The sequence below is a fragment of the Sciurus vulgaris genome (assembly GCF_902686455.1).
Source record: "Sciurus vulgaris genome assembly, chromosome: 1".
NCBI classification, from domain to species: Eukaryota; Metazoa; Chordata; class Mammalia; order Rodentia; family Sciuridae; genus Sciurus; species Sciurus vulgaris.
This window is the reverse complement of record NC_136461.1, coordinates 33749265-33769350: the sequence shown is the minus strand read 5'-3', so window position 1 is coordinate 33769350 and position 20086 is coordinate 33749265. Positions and strand designations below refer to the sequence as shown.

General features: G+C 45.4%; 2 protein-coding genes and 1 pseudogene across 7 annotated transcripts in view; 2 read left to right on the top strand and 1 right to left on the bottom strand.

The window, feature by feature from the left end:
* Positions 1-1497, top strand: part of ERI3 (ERI1 exoribonuclease family member 3) — a 130874-nt gene extending 129377 nt beyond the window's left edge. For all 5 annotated transcript variants that reach the window (XM_079151961.1, XM_079151967.1, XM_079151960.1 and 2 more), the window contains one exon: positions 965-1497. In XM_079151961.1, coding sequence (XP_079008087.1) covers positions 965-1047 — 83 coding nt within the window. In that variant the 3' untranslated portion in view covers positions 1048-1497. The remainder of the gene's footprint in view (positions 1-964) is intronic.
* Positions 1498-1947: 450 nt separating this feature from the next.
* DMAP1 (DNA methyltransferase 1 associated protein 1) lies at positions 1948-11135 on the bottom strand. Its single transcript, XM_079151851.1, has 10 exons — positions 10759-11135; positions 10152-10243; positions 9694-9889; positions 3956-4114; positions 3695-3862; positions 3254-3439; positions 3023-3094; positions 2663-2735; positions 2253-2548; positions 1948-2062 (listed from the first exon to the last, which is right to left on the bottom strand). The coding sequence occupies exons 1-10, from the start codon at positions 10861-10863 to the stop codon at positions 2003-2005; spliced, it is 1407 nt and encodes a 468-aa protein (XP_079007977.1). The 5' UTR covers positions 10864-11135; the 3' UTR covers positions 1948-2002.
* Positions 11136-11312: 177 nt separating this feature from the next.
* LOC306668588 (vacuolar protein sorting-associated protein 29-like) lies at positions 11313-18281 on the top strand (annotated as a pseudogene). Its single transcript, XR_013766854.1, has 2 exons — positions 11313-17210; positions 18109-18281. The product of XR_013766854.1 is annotated as a vacuolar protein sorting-associated protein 29-like (transcript).
* The last annotated feature ends 1805 nt before the right edge of the window (positions 18282-20086 follow it).

Sequence of the window (20086 nt, the reverse complement as noted above, 5' to 3'; positions counted from 1 at the left end):
TCTGTACTAGGTTTACTCTAGTGGGACAAGCTCTGGGCAGCTGTCCCTCCTGCTGCTTGTAGTGGAATAAGTCCCACCCTGTGACCATGATCCCAAGGCCCAGCATTCCTGCACATGACCTCTAGGATGCCGAGTGTACAGCATCAAATTTTTCACAAGAGACCCATAGCAGAGAAACTGTGATAGGGTCTGGCACAAGCAGACATTTATTCTGGGGTCTGAGCAGAGGCAGGGCCAAAGAAAGTGACCAGCACCCAGCTTTGATCCTTCAGGGACAAGTGAGGCCCAGGCTGACATACACGTGTCTAGTAAATGGCCAGGATTGAAAGGGGCCATAAATCTGGGCTCTCCCTAGCCTGTCTGGGACCACACAGAAACAAGTACCCACAGCAGGTGTGACTCTCAGGGATCCAGCCCACGAGTGCTGAGCCTTGTGCCTTGTCACCAGTGATTATGGCCTGGGCCACATCTCCCACACACAAGTGCCGGCAAAGTCACCCTGGCCATGGGCGTGATGAATGGCCACACGGTAATGAAATGGAGACATCAAGGCGGGTGGCGGGAAGACGGAGTGTGGCGGATGGGCCGTCCCCACGCGGCGGCAACAAGAAGGATCGCCCAGCGGCCGGGGGCCGTCAAGGGAGAAATTACACATTTACTCTGCCTTTTTCTTACTGCGACGGCGCCCATACATCACCGCTGGGGCTGGGACAGGACATGCCGGCCAATTTCCAGCATGAATTATGGGGCTGAGAAGCCTCGCGACCAGGCTTCCTGCTGGCCCAGCGTCACCTCGTCCAACCTGAAGCCAGAGATGCTGCCGCCAGGGCCAGGGCCCCCGCTCTCTAGAGCCCATGACTCTTGAACCTTACCCTGCTTCCCCTCCCCACCCTGTGCAAGCACCTATGGGCATGGAGAAGAAGGATCTGGGGCCCATTTAAATGTTTTCTCTTCCTCCCTATAGATGACTGCAAGAATATCGCCAACATCATGAAGACGCTCGCATATCGAGGCTTCATCTTCAAGCAGACGTCGAAGCCATTCTGATTGGTCGAGGACGGGATGGGGCAGGACAGGGTAGCTGCTTGGCCCAGCCCAGAATCATCCTCTCCCTCACCAGAGGGGAAAAGGGAGAGTGGCACAGTCCTGCGCCCAGAGTGTCCCCCAGCTGCCCTGTAGGCTTGTGCCCTGGGTAAGCACTTGGCCTCTTGGCCTCTCTGGAGCAGACACTTTGTGCCCCCCACCTACCCTCACCCCTCAGTCTCAGCCCAGTATTAGCCCTTCCCATTATGGGCCTGGGCTAGGGGGACCCAGGCACTCGCCGCCTCCTCCCTGGCACACAGGCTACTGCTGGGGCCACCAAGCCCCCCTGTGCCCCCTCCCATCCATAGTGCATGGTGTGTGGTGCCCCCAGGGCTCCAGGACAGATCAGGCCCCACTTGTGTCTACCCCCATCCCCACTGTGAACGTGCCACTGAATAAAGTCGGGGAAACAAGGCGGTGGGTGTGTGTGCAGCCATCTTTGTAAGGCTATTGCTGTGCTGTTGCTATCAGGATGTGAACCAGCTGGAGCATGCTCCAGGTTGCCTCTGCACAAGGCCATCGGTGTGTGGCCAGCTGTCACTGCAGCACCTGTAACACCCTCACTGAAGATATACAGGTCTGGGAGTGTGAAGACTGTCTGAGCACAAGGCTGTGTTCAAATACAAAAAAGTATTTGAAGCCACCACTGTGTGTGAGGCCATCTTGAGTGTAAGACCACGGGTGTTCAAGGTATAGAGGCTTGGGGCAATTGTCATGGGTTAGAGGCCAACCAACAATGCCACCAAGGACCTGACACAGGCAAGCACTATCACCTTTGGGAAGTGGCTGTGCTGAGCCCCTGCCTGGCCAACCCTCCCAGCCAGGGGCATCGGAAGTGCAGGAAAAGAGGCAGAGGCAGCCCAGTCTAAGTTAGCAGCTCTATTTACACCATAGCACCACCCACACTCCAGGTGGCCTCTCATGGCTTCTTGGCTTTCTTCACAGAAGATGAGCTGGAGGCCGATTCCCGTCGCTTCCTCTGAGGAGACACAGGAGTTCTTAGGTCAGTGGTCCCCGAGGCCTGGTGTGTGTTTCACTCGGAAGATAACGCCCACTGGTCAACCCACTCCTGCCCTTGGCCACAGACCCTCAAAGAGGTGATAGTTTTGCTGCAGGCACTAGAGGGAATGGGGTCAGGGCATGCTCCCCAAGTCCATCCAGACTCTTACCGAATTGGGTGTGAGGGGTGCGCCCACCACATCAATGATGGTGTCCTTAGTGGGGTCAGGGCCAAGTCCAGGTTCAGACACGGCTGACTCAGCAGAGGCCTGGACTGGCCCCACTGCTGGTGTGGTGGGCCCCCCCAGCACACCTGCCCGGGCCAGTGCCTCGTGCCGGTGCCGCAGCATCTGTAGCTCATACTCGCAGTTGGCGCAGGCCTGCTTGAGCTCGTAGAGCAATACCAGGTCACTGCGCAGCTCATTGAACATGTGCACCAGCTCCTCCGTGGGGGTGGGGCTCAGCTCTGCAGGCAAGGCACAGCCAGGCTGTGGCTAAAGGCCTGTAACAAACTGCCCACCCCCTGTCCAGCCTTCATCCACAGCCCCCCATAGGTAGTTCCTCTGGGGCCCACACTCACCCACACCAAGCTCCAGCAACATCTGTTCCAGGGCCTTGATCTTCTTCTGACCCACGGAGCTGGGCAGCTTCATCTGCAATGACCCAGGCAGCTAAGTCTTCTCCCCAACAAGAGGTTTAGGGATTGAAAGGAACTAATGATAGTGGGGTTGCGGGGAAGGTACCCCCTTGGAGGTAGCTATGGGCCAGAGAAGGAAATAGCCAAGCAAGTGGAATATAGTGAAAGTTCTGACCTTAGCTTGGCTACATCCCCCTGTGATCCTGATGAGGCCACCTCTGTCTACAGTCACCCTTCCTACTGGTTGCGGCACTCAGGCCAGCAGGAACCCAGAGCCCAAACTAAAGGAGATAACTCACGTACCCTCTGGCTTCGTAGTGTGACCCCTGCAGACTTGAAGTCTGGAAACTTGATGCCTGCAGTCTCAGGAACAGCCTAGGGAAGGAGTTGTAGAGACCAAGGTGTAACAGGGAGTGAGTCTAGGATCAGTTCCAGCACCCCACTAACTGTGTGCCTTCTGAGTTCCCCACTCGGGGTGGAGTTGCCTGGCACAAAACCCCTCCACCCCAAGCTGGGCTGGTTTAAGCTCCACACCGGCTTCTCAGCCTCCTTTTTCTGGGGTAGCTTTTTCTTGGGGGCCTTGCGTTCAGTGCGCCGCTGCTCTGCAGTGGTGTCTGCCGCTGTGATCAGCTTCTGCAGGTCCTGGCTGCGTTTCTCCCGCTCCTTCTTCCGGGCTTCAATCTTGCGCAGCTCCTGTAGCAGGTACTCCTCCTCTGCCACCTAGAAAAGGGAGAAGAGATGCTGAAAGGTAGTGTGAGGGCAATCTGGAAAGAGTAGACAGGGAGGTGAAGGGCGGCAGGTTGTCTGAGAGGGAAGGGACTGGACGGAAGTAAAGGACAGCAGGGTAATAGCCAAGAAGAAGCAGGAATGGGCTGGGGATGGAAAACGGGGTGAGGGCTCTAAGGGTTTAGAGGACGGAGGCAATGAGCAAGGGGTTTAGGGCTTAGAGGAGAGGCAGTGGGGCTCAGGACTAACCTGCTCTGGGGTCCGGTTGTACAGACGCTCCAACTGCTCCTTCCGCCGTCGCTCATGCCCAGCATCAAATACTGGTATCTTGAGGTCTGTGCCTGGCACAGCCCGTACATTGGCAAGCTTAGCACAGATGTGGTAGTACCGCTCCTTCAGGTCCTCAACAGAACGCTTCTGAGAACCAAGATACACAGGAGATAAATAGGCATGAAGGTAGGGTCTACCAGGTTCAGAGGCTGGGACACAAGCACATGCATACCAGCTCACCTTGAACTGCTGGTGGTCATACCGGTCGTGGATAACTACAAAACGCAGGTCAAAACGACGGCTTAGGTCAAAGAGGTGGTCAGTTTCTGCCTTAGTCCAAGCATCATCATGGAGATAAAGCTGGTACTCCTGCTCTGAATACACAGGCACCTGCACAGTCTACTGGCACAGAGGGACAGTGGGGGAATGCCCACATCAGGTCACATCCAGCGGGCTCCAGCCCCATCATCAGAGCCCCTCTGTTTACAGCTAGTCCCTAAGGGGGACAAAAGCAAGTCCTCTTGTCAACCCCTGCAGAGGGCAGCCTAGAGCAAGGAAAGCACTTATCTGCTTGACTAGAACCCTGGCAGCCTCTGGGCTATAACCGGCCTGATGTACTCTAAGGGCAACTTCACCATCTTCAGCTCCAGAGCCTGGTAATAGGACACATGCTCCTGCCCCATGGTAAAGGTGAGGGGACCACTTGTAAGCACTTCTGTGGAGTCCAAAGGTCAACTCTGGAGCCAGGCAGATGGCTAAATACACCCATCAGACTGAGAAAAGGCCAAGCAACTTTGTCTGAAGCACTGCTGCCACCAAGTGGTGACAGTGGGGTCTGTCGCTCCCCCAGAGCTCTCTGAAGTCAAACCTCTACAGACAGGACCTGAATCCTAGTCCCAATATATGCAACGCTGCCATGGCCCCTTGTTCCCCTAGACCACACCCCACCCCTCTTCTCCAGAGACAAACAGCACCAGCACAAGCTGAGTTTTTCCCTTAGAGACCTAAGGACAGGGTCAATGCTAGGCAACTGGGAAAGTTTCTCTGCTTACCACCACAGCTGGCTCTCTCCAGTACCTCTTGGACACCTCCTATTGGAAGTCCCAAGCTGTTCCTCTGAATTCACTTAACATGCTCATACTGACATCACTAGTCCAGACCTCAGTCAATGTGACCATCACCCAATCCAGTTGCCCAAGCCAGAAACCTGGGAGGCATCTTTAAATTTCTACCACTTAATAAATCTGGGGCTTTACCTCCAAAATCCCTATCTCCACTGCCACATTCTGGGCCATGCCAGCACCATCACTTGCCTGGCTCAGAAAAACAGCTTTCCACTCATCTCTCTTGTCTCCATTCAAACCTCCTCCAATTAACCCTCCATCTGCAGCCAAAATTTGACTTTTGTGAACAGAGCTACTGAAAGGGCAGTGTAGACTTCACTAGTCTATGGTGAAAAGAGCAACTGAGCAGAAGCACAGAAAACTTTTTATATAATAAAACTGTGCTGGTTAATTTAATATGAAGAAACAAAAACTTGTATTATCTTTTTCTTACTATTGTATTATCTTTATCAGTATCTGATGGGCTGGAAATATAAAAATGTCCTTCACCACAGATAATTTGAGATGCAGTTCTAGAACAAGGGATCTTACCACATCAACCCCTAAGCCTCCCACCTTCAAGATAAAGTTCCTTCAGCTGAGCACAGTGGCTCATGCCTATAATCCCAGCTGGGGAGGCTGAGGCAAGAGAATCACAAGATCACAAGTTCAAGCCAGCCTCAGCAATTTTAAGTGAGGCCCTAAGCATCTTACTGAGACCCTGTCTCAAAAAAAAAAAAAAAAAGGTGATGGCACAGACCTGTAATCCCAGTGGCTTGGGAGACTGAGGCAGGAGGATTGCAAGTTCAAAGCTAGCCTCAGCAAAAGTAAGATACTAAGCAACTTAGTGAGACCCTGTCTCAAAATAAAATACAACATAGGACTAGGGATGTGGCTCAGTGGTTGAGTGCCCCTGGATAAATCCCTGGTATACCAAAAATACCCTTCCAGGGAAAAACAAAAGTGCCTTCAAGATAATTCACAAACTCCTCAAAAGCAAGGATTATTTAGTTAGTTTCCATTAGGTACCAATGAATATCTACTGAATTGATCAATGAGCACATGAGGGAATGACATATCCTTCTGCAGCCACTGCCCTTCAGAAACCCTAAGTTCCTGCCAAATGATCAGCAGTTTCTGGAACATACCAGACTCTCCCCCTTGCCTTTGTTATTGCCTGAAATGCCTTTTCACATTCACATTTCTTCTGTCTATAACATTTTCTTCTCTGGAGTCTCTCTGGTTTCCTAGGCTTGAATATATATCCCTCCTATGCATTTAATTCCATTTAATTTTTATAAGCCTAAAAACATGGTAAAAGCATAGCCAATCCTGCTCTTGAAGTAAGGCATTTCATCTCTCTGTTCATTCAACAAATACTTATCACAGGCCTGCCTCACCTATACCAGAAACACAATGCTAAATAATAAAAGGGAAGTGGGCTTCACTTCTCAGCTCACAGTTCAGCCGGAAAAAAAAAAAAAAAAAAAAAGTCATTCAGTACCGTGTGGTGAGTTAAGCCTAAGAGTGTTAATAAGTGACATTGGGTCCAGCCTGGGGACAAGAGTTGGTCAGAGAAGAGATAAATGAGTCCTCATTTAAGGTAAAGCAGAATTGTGCCAGGCACAGTGGTATGCACCTGTTAATCCCAGCAACTTGGGAGGCTGAAGCAAGAGGGCTGCAAATTCAAGGCCAGCCTGTGAAACTTAGCAAGAGCCTGCCTCAAAATTAAAAAAAAAAAAAATTGGTGGGGAGACTGGGAATGTAACTCAGTTGTTGAGTCCCCCTGGGTATAGCCCCCAATACTGTAAAAAATTAGATGTTAACTAGGGCTGAGTTTAGTGGCACATGCCTGTAATCCCAGTGACTTGGGAGGCTAAGGCAGGGGGATCACAAGTTTGAGAATAACCTTAGCAACTTGGTGAGACCCTGTCAAAGGGCTGGGGATGTAGCTCAGTGGCTGAGTGCCCATGGGCTCAATCCCTAGTACCACAAAAAAAAAAAAAAAAAAAAAAAGTTACCTAGAAGTGAACTAGTGAGGGGAAATGGGAAGAGAATCCTAAGTAGAGTGAGCGGGCAGTAGAGAGAAAAACCACCTGATGTGCAGACAGGAACATGTTGGGAAACAAACAGCAGAGACACAAAAAGAGCCTGGCAAATTAGTAGAAGCCAGCTCTGAACCTGTTATAGACTCTGGAATTGTCCTGAGGGTGACAGGAACCAGCAGGGTTAGTTTTAAGGAAAATAATAGGTCATAGTTCTTGTTATCAAAGACCACCCCAGCAGCAGTGAGGACAGAGAGGTGAAACGAGAGTCTGGGGACCAGTTGTAATGCAGGTGGGAGGTGGAAAGGCCTGAGCTGCTTCAAGAAAGCACTGAGAAGGGCCCAGATCAAGAGGGTTCAGGAGACAGAAATCACAGGGCTTGAGTGTGCACAGCAAAGAGAGCTGCCACCATAAATGACTTCCAGGTTTCTGGCCTAAGCAAGGGAGTAGATAGGGAGCCACTGAGTGAGATGAGATCCATGGTGAGAAGCAGTACTGGAGAGGAAGATAATTAATTTGTTTTAACTCTGACTTCATTCTCTGGCCATGTAGTCACCCAAAACTCAAATCTGATCCTGACACTGTTCTGCTTAAAATCTGTCCATGTTTACACAATGACACCAGAGTAAAGCCAAATTCTTGAGCCTGGATGCAAAGGCCAACCTGACCTGGCTGCTACTCACCACTTGGCTGGCATCTCCCACCATGCCCCACCTTGGGATTTAGGATTCATCAGCATAGAAATGCCCATAGCATCCCATACACATGACCCTTTAAAATTATTATTTTATGGGGCTGGCTTGTACATTAGTAGAAGAGCACTTGCCTAGCATGTGTAAGGCACTGGGTTTAATTCTCAGTACTGCATCTGAGTGAACAAATACATAAAATAAAGGTCCATCAACAACTAAAAAAAATTTTTAAAAATTTATGATTTATGCTTTTGCTCATGTTGTTCCCTTTATTTAAAAAATCACTGCATACCTTTCCTAATACCACCTGGTGACATCCTTTAGGACAACTCAGACTCTTAACAACTCCAGTAAGCTTCCATGATTGTCAGGTCCTCCCAATATATCATGTATCCCACCAGACTCTGATTGCCTCTACCCCTCTACCCATCCTAACAATATGTTTTTTTTGAGGGCAGACATTGAGTCTGCATTTTTGTGCCCTAATGGTTAGGCCTCAACTTGGCATGGAGCAGTATTTACCAAATACAAAATGAACATTTTTTTTGTCTTCACCTCAACCTGTCTCATCCTACCTCTCTCTCCCACTACCTCAGAGGCCTCCCCTCGTGGTGTCCCTTCCCATCCTTGCATCTCCTATCTCTCCTTCCACTGGACTTAGGGATGATGGTGAAATGGAAGAAAACCTAGTTTGGGATGTGGAAAGTGATGAATTCACAGTGGCCATGCTCAAGTCTGAGAAGCCTGTGAGCCATCCAGGGGACGGTATCCAGGTGCAGCTGGATATACTGGGCTGAGAGGAAAGAAGTCAGGACTTATAGTCCTGGTTTTGAGCCTCTAGTGCTTTTAGGCTTTAAGTCTAGGCTGTTCCAAGCTAGAACACCTGTGAGGCTTCATTGTACAGTGGCTTAAGTCATGGACAGGAATTCCAGTCCAGTTGAGTTCTGCCTCTCACTGGCTGGGTGAGTCTGGGTAAGGCTGAGCCTTACTTATCCAATTGATAATTCAACTTGGATTAGAGTGGTGGCAGAGAGGATGGAGAATATAGGCAGAGAACTAAGCTTTATTGTGGAAATAATCAACGGGACTCAATGATGTATCACAACGGTCAACCTTAAATGCCACCTTCTCAGAGACCTCCCTGACCACCCTATCTAAAAGTAGGCCTCCCTTACACCTAGATGTTCATTCTTTTTCTCATTTCATATTCATTTATATCCTGGTTTCATTGTATTGATGGCTTTTATATGAACAAATCCAACTTATTTATTTTATTTCTTTAGATGTTTGTTAACTGTCTTCTCCTACTGTACCTCTGTCCTGCTATTGAGACCCAAGGGACAAGGCTAAGTCAAGGATGATTCCCAAGTGTGGCCAATGGGTGAATACCAGTATCCACTCAATGAGATGGGGAATAGGTTTGGGGCAGAAAATGGAAAAAGTTTTGATCAGGGGTACCTATTTGATGTGAGGTACCTCTGGGGCACTCTGAAAGATTTGTCAGTAAATGACATCTACAGATATGTGGGAACCATTGCTCTGGATTAGAGATATTAAGTTTGGAGTTACTGAATTATAGAGGGTAGCTGAAGCCACACGGTAAATCAGACACACTAGAAAGAAAGCACAGAGTGAAAAAAAGCAAAACACATAGGCTACAGGTCTGAGAAACAGCAGTATGTAAAAGGCTAAGAGAAGTCACCAAGAACCAAAGTAGGTTCAGGGAAGAACAGGATGTCATGGGCAGAAAAGACCCCACTCTGCACTTTTTTTGGGAGGTGTGGGGGTAACCAGGGATTGAACTCAAGGGCACTCAAGTCACTGAGCCACATCCCCAGCCCTATTTTGTATTTTATTTAGAGGCAGGGTCTCACTGAGTTGCTTAGCACCTCGCTTTTGCTGAGGCTGGCTTTGAACTCTTGATCCTCCTGCCTCAGCCTCCTGTGCCGCTGGGATTATGAGCATGCACCACAGTGCCCAGTCCCCACTCTGCACTTATTTGACATGAAGACTGAGTGGGTAACCATGGCTGGGCTCGAGCATACATCTGAAGCCAACCCTAGGAGATGAGAGAGCTTGTACATATGGCTCAGAGTAGGTGGGCAGCATTGGCCTATGTCCAAATGGTGGTAGCTCACCTTATTGAACCTGGCGAAAGGGTAGTCCTTGCCTTCCTCTGCTGCCCGTCGCCAGTGAAAGAACATAGCTCCATCCTTGCGGGCTGGGTTGGTGAATGGCATCCACTTCCAGGGTCGCACCTTCTTGGAGCCCAACTTGGCCTTCACTGTGCGGTAGCCCTGACCAGTGTCACTGGGTAACAGTGGGGGTGCATCCCTGGCAGTAGGATTTAGGGAGGTATAAGGTTAGAATCAGAAGGTGTATACAGCCTTAAGGCTCAAGGAGCTGATTTCCCCTTGAGCAAGGAAGTCATGTTCTAGAGCAAGACATCTGAGCTCCTCTTGCATCCGGCTCAGCAAGCAGGAGCCCTGGCTGAGGAAGGAAGGTAAGGAGAGAACTGGAAGAAAAAACCAGGAGTTAGGGACATAGCAGGCGGGTCAGGGGTCAGAGAATGGGGATTTGGGATCCCAATACTTGCTTCTTATCAGAGTAGAGCAGGGCATAGACTTCTCGGTGCATGCCCTCAGGTCTCTTGAAGGTCAGTGTCTCAGAGGACTTCTTGGACTTTTTCTGAGGAAAGAAACCACAAGGGAAGAACCACAACCTAGACCCCCTTTCCCGAAAATTCTTTAGACCAGCAGAATCCCTCAACAAAGCATTGTAAGTACAGTTACACACATACTAACATTATAATGACACACTTTAAAAACACAGAAATCCACTTGCTGAAGCATACCCAATCTGAGCATGTCATTCCCCTTCCCTCCCTCATCTATGTTAAAGTTGAAGATCCTTTCCTTATCTCTCAGCCTAATGTCACAACATCTTGGTCTCCCCCCACCCAAAACTTTTCTCTCTTTTGGTCCTCTCATGTCTTGTAGGTGCCCCACTCTCTTGGTCCCTACCATCCTCTCATCCTCCTCCTCCATCCTCTCATCAAGAATGACACATATTCTCTGTACCATTATTTCACCTTTTTATCGTGCATCTCACTAGAAGTGTACCACCCCATCACTTCCCCCTTCTCTCTTCCGTTGTCACTCCCTTACTCCTCACTACCCCATGCTCTCTAATGCACCTGTTACCTTGTCCGGGTTGATAATGTCTTTCTTGCTGATGGTCCCGGAGGCTGCATCACCCTCTGGACCCCCGAGTTCTAGAATGTCCCGTACATCCGCGCCCGTGGCCATCACGCCTGAGAGATGGGGGGTGCACCCCTAGGTCCAGGGTCAGTGCCTGAGGGACCACGTTCAGGCCAGGGGGCGGGACCACTCCGGACCCAAGTGGGGGCGGGGTAAAGAGGAGGGCCGCGAGGACAGCGGTCCAGAGCAGGTCTGGGTTCTGCGTGTCCCGTTGCTTGGGTGTTAGCAGCAGCCTCATACACCTCTTCGTTCCCCACCCCGCGCCTCCACACCTACGTCTCCCGGCTGCGGTTCCCTGCGCCGCTCCCCTAACCCCGCAAATCCTCAGTCAGAAACTTCCGGGTGTGTACGTTACAAACGCGGCCGACAGAAATACTTCCGGTCTGTGCTTGGCGGAAACGGAGCCGGCTGGCAACTCAGTGCGAAAACTACTGGCCGCGCTGAGTTTATCACAGTCCTGTCCTTGCGCGACCCTGCGCAAGGTGGTGCGCTACTATTCCGGCCTTTACCGTATTTCGAGTTGCACCCTTACATCTTGGGCAGTAAAAAAAAAAAAAAAAAAAAAAGCCCAGAACCTTGTGGCTCTGGAAGGAATTTATCTTAACCTGTTTCTTCATTTCCAGAAAAAAAAAAAAAAAAATTTGTAATAATACCTGCCTAAATGAAATACTAATAATCCATGTAAAACATAAAAATCAGTGCCTGGGACATTTTTAATTAAATGAATTAGTGATAGTAACTGCCTTTGTTTATTAAATGTTAACATGTACCTCTGTTAAGTTTGGCAATGAAGAGATAAACTAGACAGGCCGAGCATCCCTGGGTGGCTGCCAAGATAGAGTCTGGACATTACTTGCACCTTCTGTGGTGGAAGTGGCTGTGGGTTTGGGGCCTCTGGGGCTTTCCTTTCCCCAGCATCCTGGAACTTAACTAATTCGGGAGCTAGCTGCACTGTTATGAGTTATAAAGAGGCTCAAAACGCAGCTCCAAGTCGGGAGCTACTGGAAGAAGCTCCTCAAAGGAAGAAATCTGCTTATATCCCTGGAGAAAGAGGAAGAACAGAAGTGACAGAGGAAGCAGCTCCCAGCTTCAGCCTCTGCAAATCAACCTGCCAATATGGAGGATACATAGGCAACTAGTGCAGGGCATGGAAAGGGGCTTGCTAAGGCATTGAGGTTGATTAAGGCCAGACCATAAACTAAGACCTGCCAAATATTCACACAAGGACTAGAGGAGCAGACAACCTGCACAAGTTAGATATAAATGTTGCAGCCTATGATCTGAATGGAGAAGGAGATACAACAACTGCAGCACAAGTCTAGCTAGACCCCAAACTTGAGAACTATGCCTGGAAATATACAAACCTTGCCCTGTTCCTGAGGTCTGATTGCTGCTGGATGCATCGAGCTTCAGTTTCTGGGGGAAACTAAGTCTTGTAGCAAAAATTGCCCACAGGGTAAAAGAATGTTCCTTGGAGCCAGAAGTAAAGCAATGTGAGAGAGCCCTGTGCCTCTGCCTTAAGCACTTGACCCTACTTATGGTTAATTAATTGTGTCATTATTTGTGTAATTAATTGTGTAAGACAGAGATTCTAACATGTAAATGAATATTGTGCCAGGCACAGTTCTTGGACTTAGGGATGCAGTAGGTGAATGAGGTACAAATACCTCCTGGTAGAGCTTTTATTTGTGGGCAAAGAGAAACACGGGGCATATAAACAGTAAAATCCATTATGTACCTTTTCATGATGAGAAGAACTGTGAAGGAAATAAAAGAGTAACAGAGCGGAAGAGTGTGGTCAAGGAATGTTTCTCCAGGGAGTCGAAATCTGAACTAGAATTTAAACAATAGAAATAACCACAGGATATCTGGAGAAGGAATGAATGTTTGTCACAAGAAGAAAAGCAAATGCAAATTCCCTAAAATGGAAGGTGCTCTATTTTTTGAAGAAAAACAGATAAAAAAGGTCTTATGGTTTGGATATAAATGTCCCCCCAAAGGCCCATATGCTAAAAGTTTTCATCCCTAGCCAGTGGTGCTATTGGAAGGTGATTGAACCTACTGGAAGGAAATTAGGTCATTGGGAACGTGCCCTCGAAAGGGGATATTTGGATCCTGGCCCTTCCCCACACCCCGTTGCCCTTTCTCTTTCTCTCTCGCTCTCTCAATCTCTCCCTCCCCACCCCAGCTCTGCTCTGGTTGTCATGAGGTGAAAGGCCTCTTCCATCACCCATTCCCTGCCATGATGTTCTACCACAGGCTCAAAAGTAAATAAGCCATCAACCAGGGGCTGAAACTTCTGAAATTGTGAACCAAAATGAACTATTCCTCCTTTCAGTTGTTTGTCTCAGGTATTTTGTCACAGCAATGGAAACCTGACTAACATCCAGTATGGTGTGTGTCTGGTGAGAAGGGGGAGCACAGGAAGAGCTGAGATCAGAGGTAGGCATTGTGAGCCATGGTAAAGAGTTGAGTTTCACTGTAAGGGCAATCATCTTACATCCTCCCTTCTCTTCACCAAGACTAGGAGCTCCTTAAAGATGGCACTAGGTCTCATCTTCTGAACTTGAACCATCTCAGAGCTTGTTTCTTCATTTGAAAGTTGGAGAATATGCCCTATTTGGAGAAACTCCTCAGAAAGACACTATGGGAAAAGGGAGGCAGTAGTACATGGTGTAAGGGAGAGCTGATTTGAACTTGATCAGGTTAATGAGAGAACATTTCCACACTAATAAGATAAGGACAGATGTTTCCATTTTTAAATGGGCCAAGAGCATTAGAGGAAATTGCATAAATAGTACAACAGCTAATGAACATACAGGTGAGTGTTCAGCCTCACTAGCAATCAAAGAAATTAAAAGTTTAAAGCCACAATGGGATGCTATTTTGTTGCCTGTCAGGTAAAACTTTTAAATTGTGATACCCATTCTTGACCAAGATATAGGTGAAATAGACATGAGCATAAACTGTTGGTAGGAATGTTTTTTTTTTCATTTTTGTTCATAAATTCATTCAACAAATATTTGTTTGATACTTACTGTATGCCACTTACATATATGCTATTATATGCCAGGCATTATGCTAGGTCTTGGATGTGAAGCAGTAAAGAAGGCAAACACAATTCCTGCCTTCAGAGAGTTTATGTTCTCTCCCTTTTATAAGTGTGTATATGTATAAAAAAAAACCTTTTGGAAGAGAGAATAAGCCAAAATTATACCATTGGTAGTTTTTGTTTAGGCTATTTATATATTCTACCTTTTGTCTGTAGGTACTTTCTATATGTCCTACAATGAATGTGTACTTCTTTTATAATAAAAGAAAAGAAGAAAGAGAAGGAAAAGGAAAGATAGACCCAGCTGAGCTGTGGAGGATGAACTGGACCACAGTGCAGGCGACTGTGACTTTCTGGGAGATACCTAGGCAACAACTAAAGCAGGAATGGGTTCCATCATATCATCTGCAAATAACGACAATATTACCTACACCTCTTACTTATTCTTCTTTTAGCATTGGCCGGGATCACCAGAAATAGGTTAAATAGCAACTGTGGTAGTGGGCATCCTTGTATTATTCTAAAGGGGGTGTACTTAAGTTTTTCTTTCTTTTTGTTCCCCCCACCCCTTCATCTTTTCTTTTTTCCTTTTGACTGGAAATTGAACCTAGGGGCATCTTACCATTGATTTTTATTTTTATTTCAATGCAGGGCCTCACTAAGTTGCCGAGGCTGGCCTCAAATTTGTGATACTCTTGCCTGGGCCTCCAAAATTGCTGGGATTCACTCAGCTCTCAGTTTTCTAATACTTGTTTATTCCCTAGTCATAAGTAATGAGCTAGCAGAATTTTTTTATCAATTGATATATTCATATGAATTGTCTCCTTTAGTCTATCAATGAAGTGAGCTGACAGATTTTCTGATGTTACATTCAAGGAACGAAATCCACCTGGTCACGTGTATCTTGGCTTCAGGTAACTAATATTTTATTTAGAATTTTAAAATAATCTTTTCATAAATGAAATGGGCTTATAATTTTCTTTCTCATAACTATATCTAATTTTAGATTCAAGCTTATGCTATTTAGGCAGGCACAGTGGTGCAAACCTGTAAGCCCAGGACTCAGAAGGCTGAGATAGGAGGATCACAAGTTCGAGGTCAGCCTCAGCAACTCAACGAGGTCCTAAACAACTGAGATCCTGTCTCAAAATAAAAAATAAAAAGGACTAGGGATGTAGCTGAGTGGTAAACCACCCCTGCAAAAAAAAAAAAAAAAAAATTTATGCTATTTTCCTTATATGAAGTTGGGAATCTTCATGCTTTTTCTGAAGTAGGTGTAATAATACACACACACACACACACACACACTCTTAGTATGCTAGTACTTAGAAATGACCTCATTTTGGCTTGATTTTGGTTTTTTGGATGAAGACAGACTTTAGTTATCACTTCAATTTCTTTAATATTTATTATCCTATTTCTCTTTATTTCAATATGGGTAGTTTTCCTTTTCCCCACAAGTATGGCTAAAGTAAAAAAAATAATACCAAATGTTGGTGAAGATATGGTGCAGTAGAACTCTCCTATATTACTGATGGAAATTAAATTATTACAACCACGTAGGAACATCGTTTGACATTATTTACTAAAGTTAAATATACATAGACCTGCTGTCACAGCAGTTCTGCTCCTGGTAGAGTCAAGAGAAGTAAGTTCTCGTGTTCACCAAAGGCATAAACAAAAGCCATCAGAACAGTATTATTCATAATTGTTCCAAGCTGAAAATATTCAAGTCTCTTGCCTGGTGTGGTGGCACAGGCCTATAGTCTCAGGTCCTCCAAAGGCTCTGGCAGAAGGATGGCAATTCAAGGTGAGCCTGGACAACTTAGTGAAATCTCTCTCAAAAAACAAAGTGGATGGGATGTGGCTCAGTGGTAGAACGCCTCTGGGTTCAGCCCCTGTGCTCCCAGCCCTCGCTCCCGAAACGCAGGGCCACAGCGACTAGTTCTAAACCCCAAATAATAAAAACTTAAGCCTTCCCAATGTGATTACTCACTCCCTAACAAAGACAACTTCATTCTCAGTTTTTGCAGTGCTGACCTATGGCGACATATGATCTTTACATGGGGTGAGCGTGCGAGAGAAAGTTGCTATTTCTCCACCACAAACACATGGATGTTTGTCTGTCTTCTTCTAGTCTGATCTCCCTTACAGACTTCTTTGTTAAGGGACTTCTTTCGTTTTTCTGAACTAATTAACTAAATAAATATTAAAATAAGAGATAAGGGAGGAAGAGGGCGACAGCTGCTGTGGGGACTGAGCAGAACCAGGTGACAGGATGTTGGTGTTGGTATTGGGAGATCCACACATTCCACACCAGTGCAACAGTTTGCCTGCTAAATTCAAAAAACTCCTGGTGCCGGGAAAGATCCAGCATGTTCTCTGCACTGGAAACCTTTGCACCCAGGAGAGTTATGACTATCTCAAGACTCTGGCTGGTGATGTTCATATTGTGAGAAGAGACTTCAATGAGGATCTGAATTATCCTGAACAGAAAATTGTGAGTGTGGGACAGTTCAAATTTGGCCTGATCCATGGACAACAAGTTATTCCATGGGTAGGTACAGCCAGCTTAGCCCTGTTGCCGCGACAGTTTGATGTGGGCATTCTCATCTCAGGACATGTACACAAATTTGAAGCACTTGAACTTGAAAATAAATTCTATATTAACCCAGGTTCTGACCACTGGCTCATATAATGCCTTGGAAACAAACATTATTCTTTCATTTGTGTTGATGGATATATCCAGGCTTCTTCCATGGTCACTTATGTCCACCAGCTAATTGGAGATGATGTGAAAGTAGAAGAAATTGAATACAAAAAGTCTTAAAGCCATGCCTGTTCATGATTTTGTGGGTTTTTTTTTTTCATTCCTCTGTTTGAATCAAGTAATTAAATGTTTAAGAGCCACACAGTTGTATTACTTCTGTAATATTTTGCAGTAAGATATGTCTTCTCTGTTAACGTGCATAAGTGTTCTAAGCTTCTTGTAAGCTATATGAATATATTTGCAGTATATGGTTTCTATGAAAAAAAAGTCCATGACACAGCAGGTGGTCTTGTGTTCAGAAAAATTTATCCTTGAAAATATCTTCAAAGTTGGTATTTGGACTTCATTGCAAAGGTAGTGCATGAAGAGAAAGAATTTAGACTTTCTGTATACATTTTTCTCTTCTTCAAGAATAAATATCTACCTTTCATTTAAAAAAAAAAAAGAAAGATAAGATGCTACACCTTGTACCACCCACCTTAAAGAGTTGCAAAGCTTGGTGGTTGTCTTTGGGTTTGGAGGCTGCGTGTGCTGTACTTTTGTTCATGCTCTGACTCGTTTATCCAGTAACTGGTAAGTTTTGAGAGGGGCCTGGCTCCAGGAGGAGTCCTGGGGGAGGTCTGGGGTTAGCATTCCAGCTGGGCTGCCATTCGGCCTGCTTATGGAACACACCCAGTGATGCTGAAAGTCTTTTGTGGCAAAGATCTAATGCTTGTCTTCTGCTGACACCAGTAGGAGAATCACAGCACAGGCACCCGGGATTCTGAAAGAAATCCTCAATCTCACCTGCAAACAGTTGCCACCTTTTGAAAAGCAGTGTCTGGCTGACAACTAGGCCCTGGTAGAAACTGAATGCCTGACTATGAAACACTAATGGGAACTGCCCAGCATGAACTGAAAATTATCCAATCCACTGAACCGTAAAGTTGGAGATGCAAGTCAGCATTCCATTATAAAATTTAAGGAGTACATATGAGACCTTTATTCTTTTCCATTATAAATATTTAAAGCTGTAAATTTCACTCTGATCACTGCTTTAGCTGCACCTTGCAAATTTTTACATTTCATTATCATTGTAATTTCCCTTATGATTTCTTTGACCAAAGATTATTTTGAAGTATGTTGCTTAATTTTCAAATATGACTTTTCTAGATAGCTTATGGTTATTGGTATCTAATTTAATTCCACTGTGGTCAGAAAATTTATTCCATATGATTTAAATCCTTTTAACTTTATGGCAACTTGTTTTATGGCCTAGCATATGGTCCTTTAGTGAACATACCATGTGTACTTGAGAAAAAAAGTGTATCCTGCAATCGTTTGGTACAAGGTTCTATAAACATCAGTTAGGTCAAGATGATTGACAGTATTCATATCATCTATGTCTTGATTAGTTTTTTTTTTACCTACTATTCTATTGATTGCTGAGAAGATTATTAAAATCTCTAACTATGAGCATCTCAATTCACAGTAGCTAAACTATGAAACCAACCTAGATGCCCTTGAACAGATGAATGGATAAAGAAAATATGGTACATCTACACAATGGAATATTACTCAGCCTTAAAAAAGAATGAAATTATAGCATTTGCAGGTAAATGGATGGAACTAGAGATATCATGCGAAGTGAAATAAGCCAATCCCAAAAATCTAAATGCCAAATGTTTTCTCTGATAAGCCGATGCTGATTCATGGTGGGGGGTGGGTAGGGAAGATTGAAGGAACTTTGGATTATACAGAGGGGAGTGAGAGGAGGGGTGAGGCAGTGGGGATGGGAAGGACCATAGAATAAGACAGACGTTATTACCCTATATACATGTATGGAAAAAAAAATTTTAAATAAAAAAAGAAATCTTAAAAAATCTCTAACTATGATCATGGAATTATCTACTTCTTTTTTTAATTCCATTCATTTTTGCTCCACACATTTTGAAGCTCTATTACTAGGAAAATATACACTTATAATTTTTATGTTTTCCAGGTGAACCAACCTTTGTATCGTTACAAAATATCCATCTTTATCTCTGCTAAGAAGTGTACTTTATCTGATATTATAACCACTCCAGACTTTGTATGCTTACTATTTGCACAGTGTACCTTCTTTTTTCCATTTTTTTCCCCAACTTACTTATATGTTTACATTCAGGGTAGATATTTGAGTTTGGCTTTTTTTATTCATTTGAACCATCTCTGTCTCTTAAGCCTGTAGGGGTTGGCTGAGGGATGGACAGGAAAGGAGGACGTACGTGGGCCTGGTCTCATTTTATCCTTTCCTCTTGATAATAAGTTACTATTAGACACTAGAGACTTTGCATCAGATTAAATAGTTTTCAGGTTATGACAGACAGTTCAGCTTTCAAGATCGCCTGGTAGTCCTCTAGACAAGAATTTAGTTTCCGTGAGGGCCCAGGAACAAGATGAAGTTGTTTCTCAAAAGGAGTTCAGCAATTTGCCAAAGACAGCATGGCTTTCTTCACACATTCTAGTGACTTCTGCAACCTTCCTGTACATTTTCCCTCCACTGGGGATTGAACCCAGGAGTACTTTTCCACTAAGCTACATTCCCACTACTTTTTAAAAATGTCTTTATTATTTAGTTAGAGACAGGATCTCCCTAAATTACTGAGGACCTCGCTAATAGCTGAGAATGGCCTTGAACTTGTGATCCTCCTGTCTCAGGCTCCCAAGTTTCTGGAATTACACGTATGTGCCACTATGCCCAGCTCCCTGGGCTTACGGTATATTCCCAGAATGGTGACCTGAACGTGACTGGGTCTGGTGGGTCATGGAAATCAGCTGGCTTATCTACTTACATAGCAGCCTAGACCATTTGAGGACTTTTTTTCCTCAAATTTCCTCTCAAAACTGCAGCCTTTCGGGTAAATGGGCAGGTACAGGAGACCCAAACATGGTATATGTTGCCTCAAAATTCTAAGAAGGCAACCAAATACCACATTTTAACTAATCTAAAATGTTATCAATTTTAAAATACACCACTGATATTCCACTGTGAATGATTTTTTTAAAGGCTATCAATTAAACCATGATATGCCATTGATTGTGGGATACACTGGCATTTTAAAATTGGGGCAATTATGGCAACCTTGTAAATACACTAAATGCCCTGAGTTGCTCACTTTAAAATGGTTTATTTTACTTTGTGTAGATTTCATCTCAATAAATAACTTTTATGTCCCTTAGAATCAATGATATTTGTATTTTTCTTCTCTCATATGCTAGGAGAATGTAAAGGGGATCAACTTGTGCTTAGAAGGGGACGTGGGGACATGCCCCTAGAACGCTGGGCCTCCAGCTCCATCACTGAGACATATTTTCATGGGATTTACTTTACTTCATTGAATCTGAGATGCTCTGATCCTGGTACATCCTTGATTTACCAGAAAGTGTCAACAGAAGGTTTTCCAAGCGCCCCAATATTTCCTTCTGCT

Excerpts from the sequence above, each read along its gene's own strand:
- DMAP1 (XM_079151851.1), bottom strand. The coding sequence starts at position 10,863 with ATGGCCACGGGCGCGGATGTACGGGACATTCTAGAACTCGGGGGTCCA. Across the intron at positions 9,890-10,151 it reads CTGCTCTACTCTGATAAGAA|GGATGCACCCCCACTGTTAC; the intron begins GCAAGTATTGGG and ends TCCTACTGCCAG. Across the intron at positions 3,863-3,955 it reads ATGACCACCAGCAGTTCAAG|AAGCGTTCTGTTGAGGACCT; the intron begins GTGAGCTGGTAT and ends CTTGGTTCTCAG.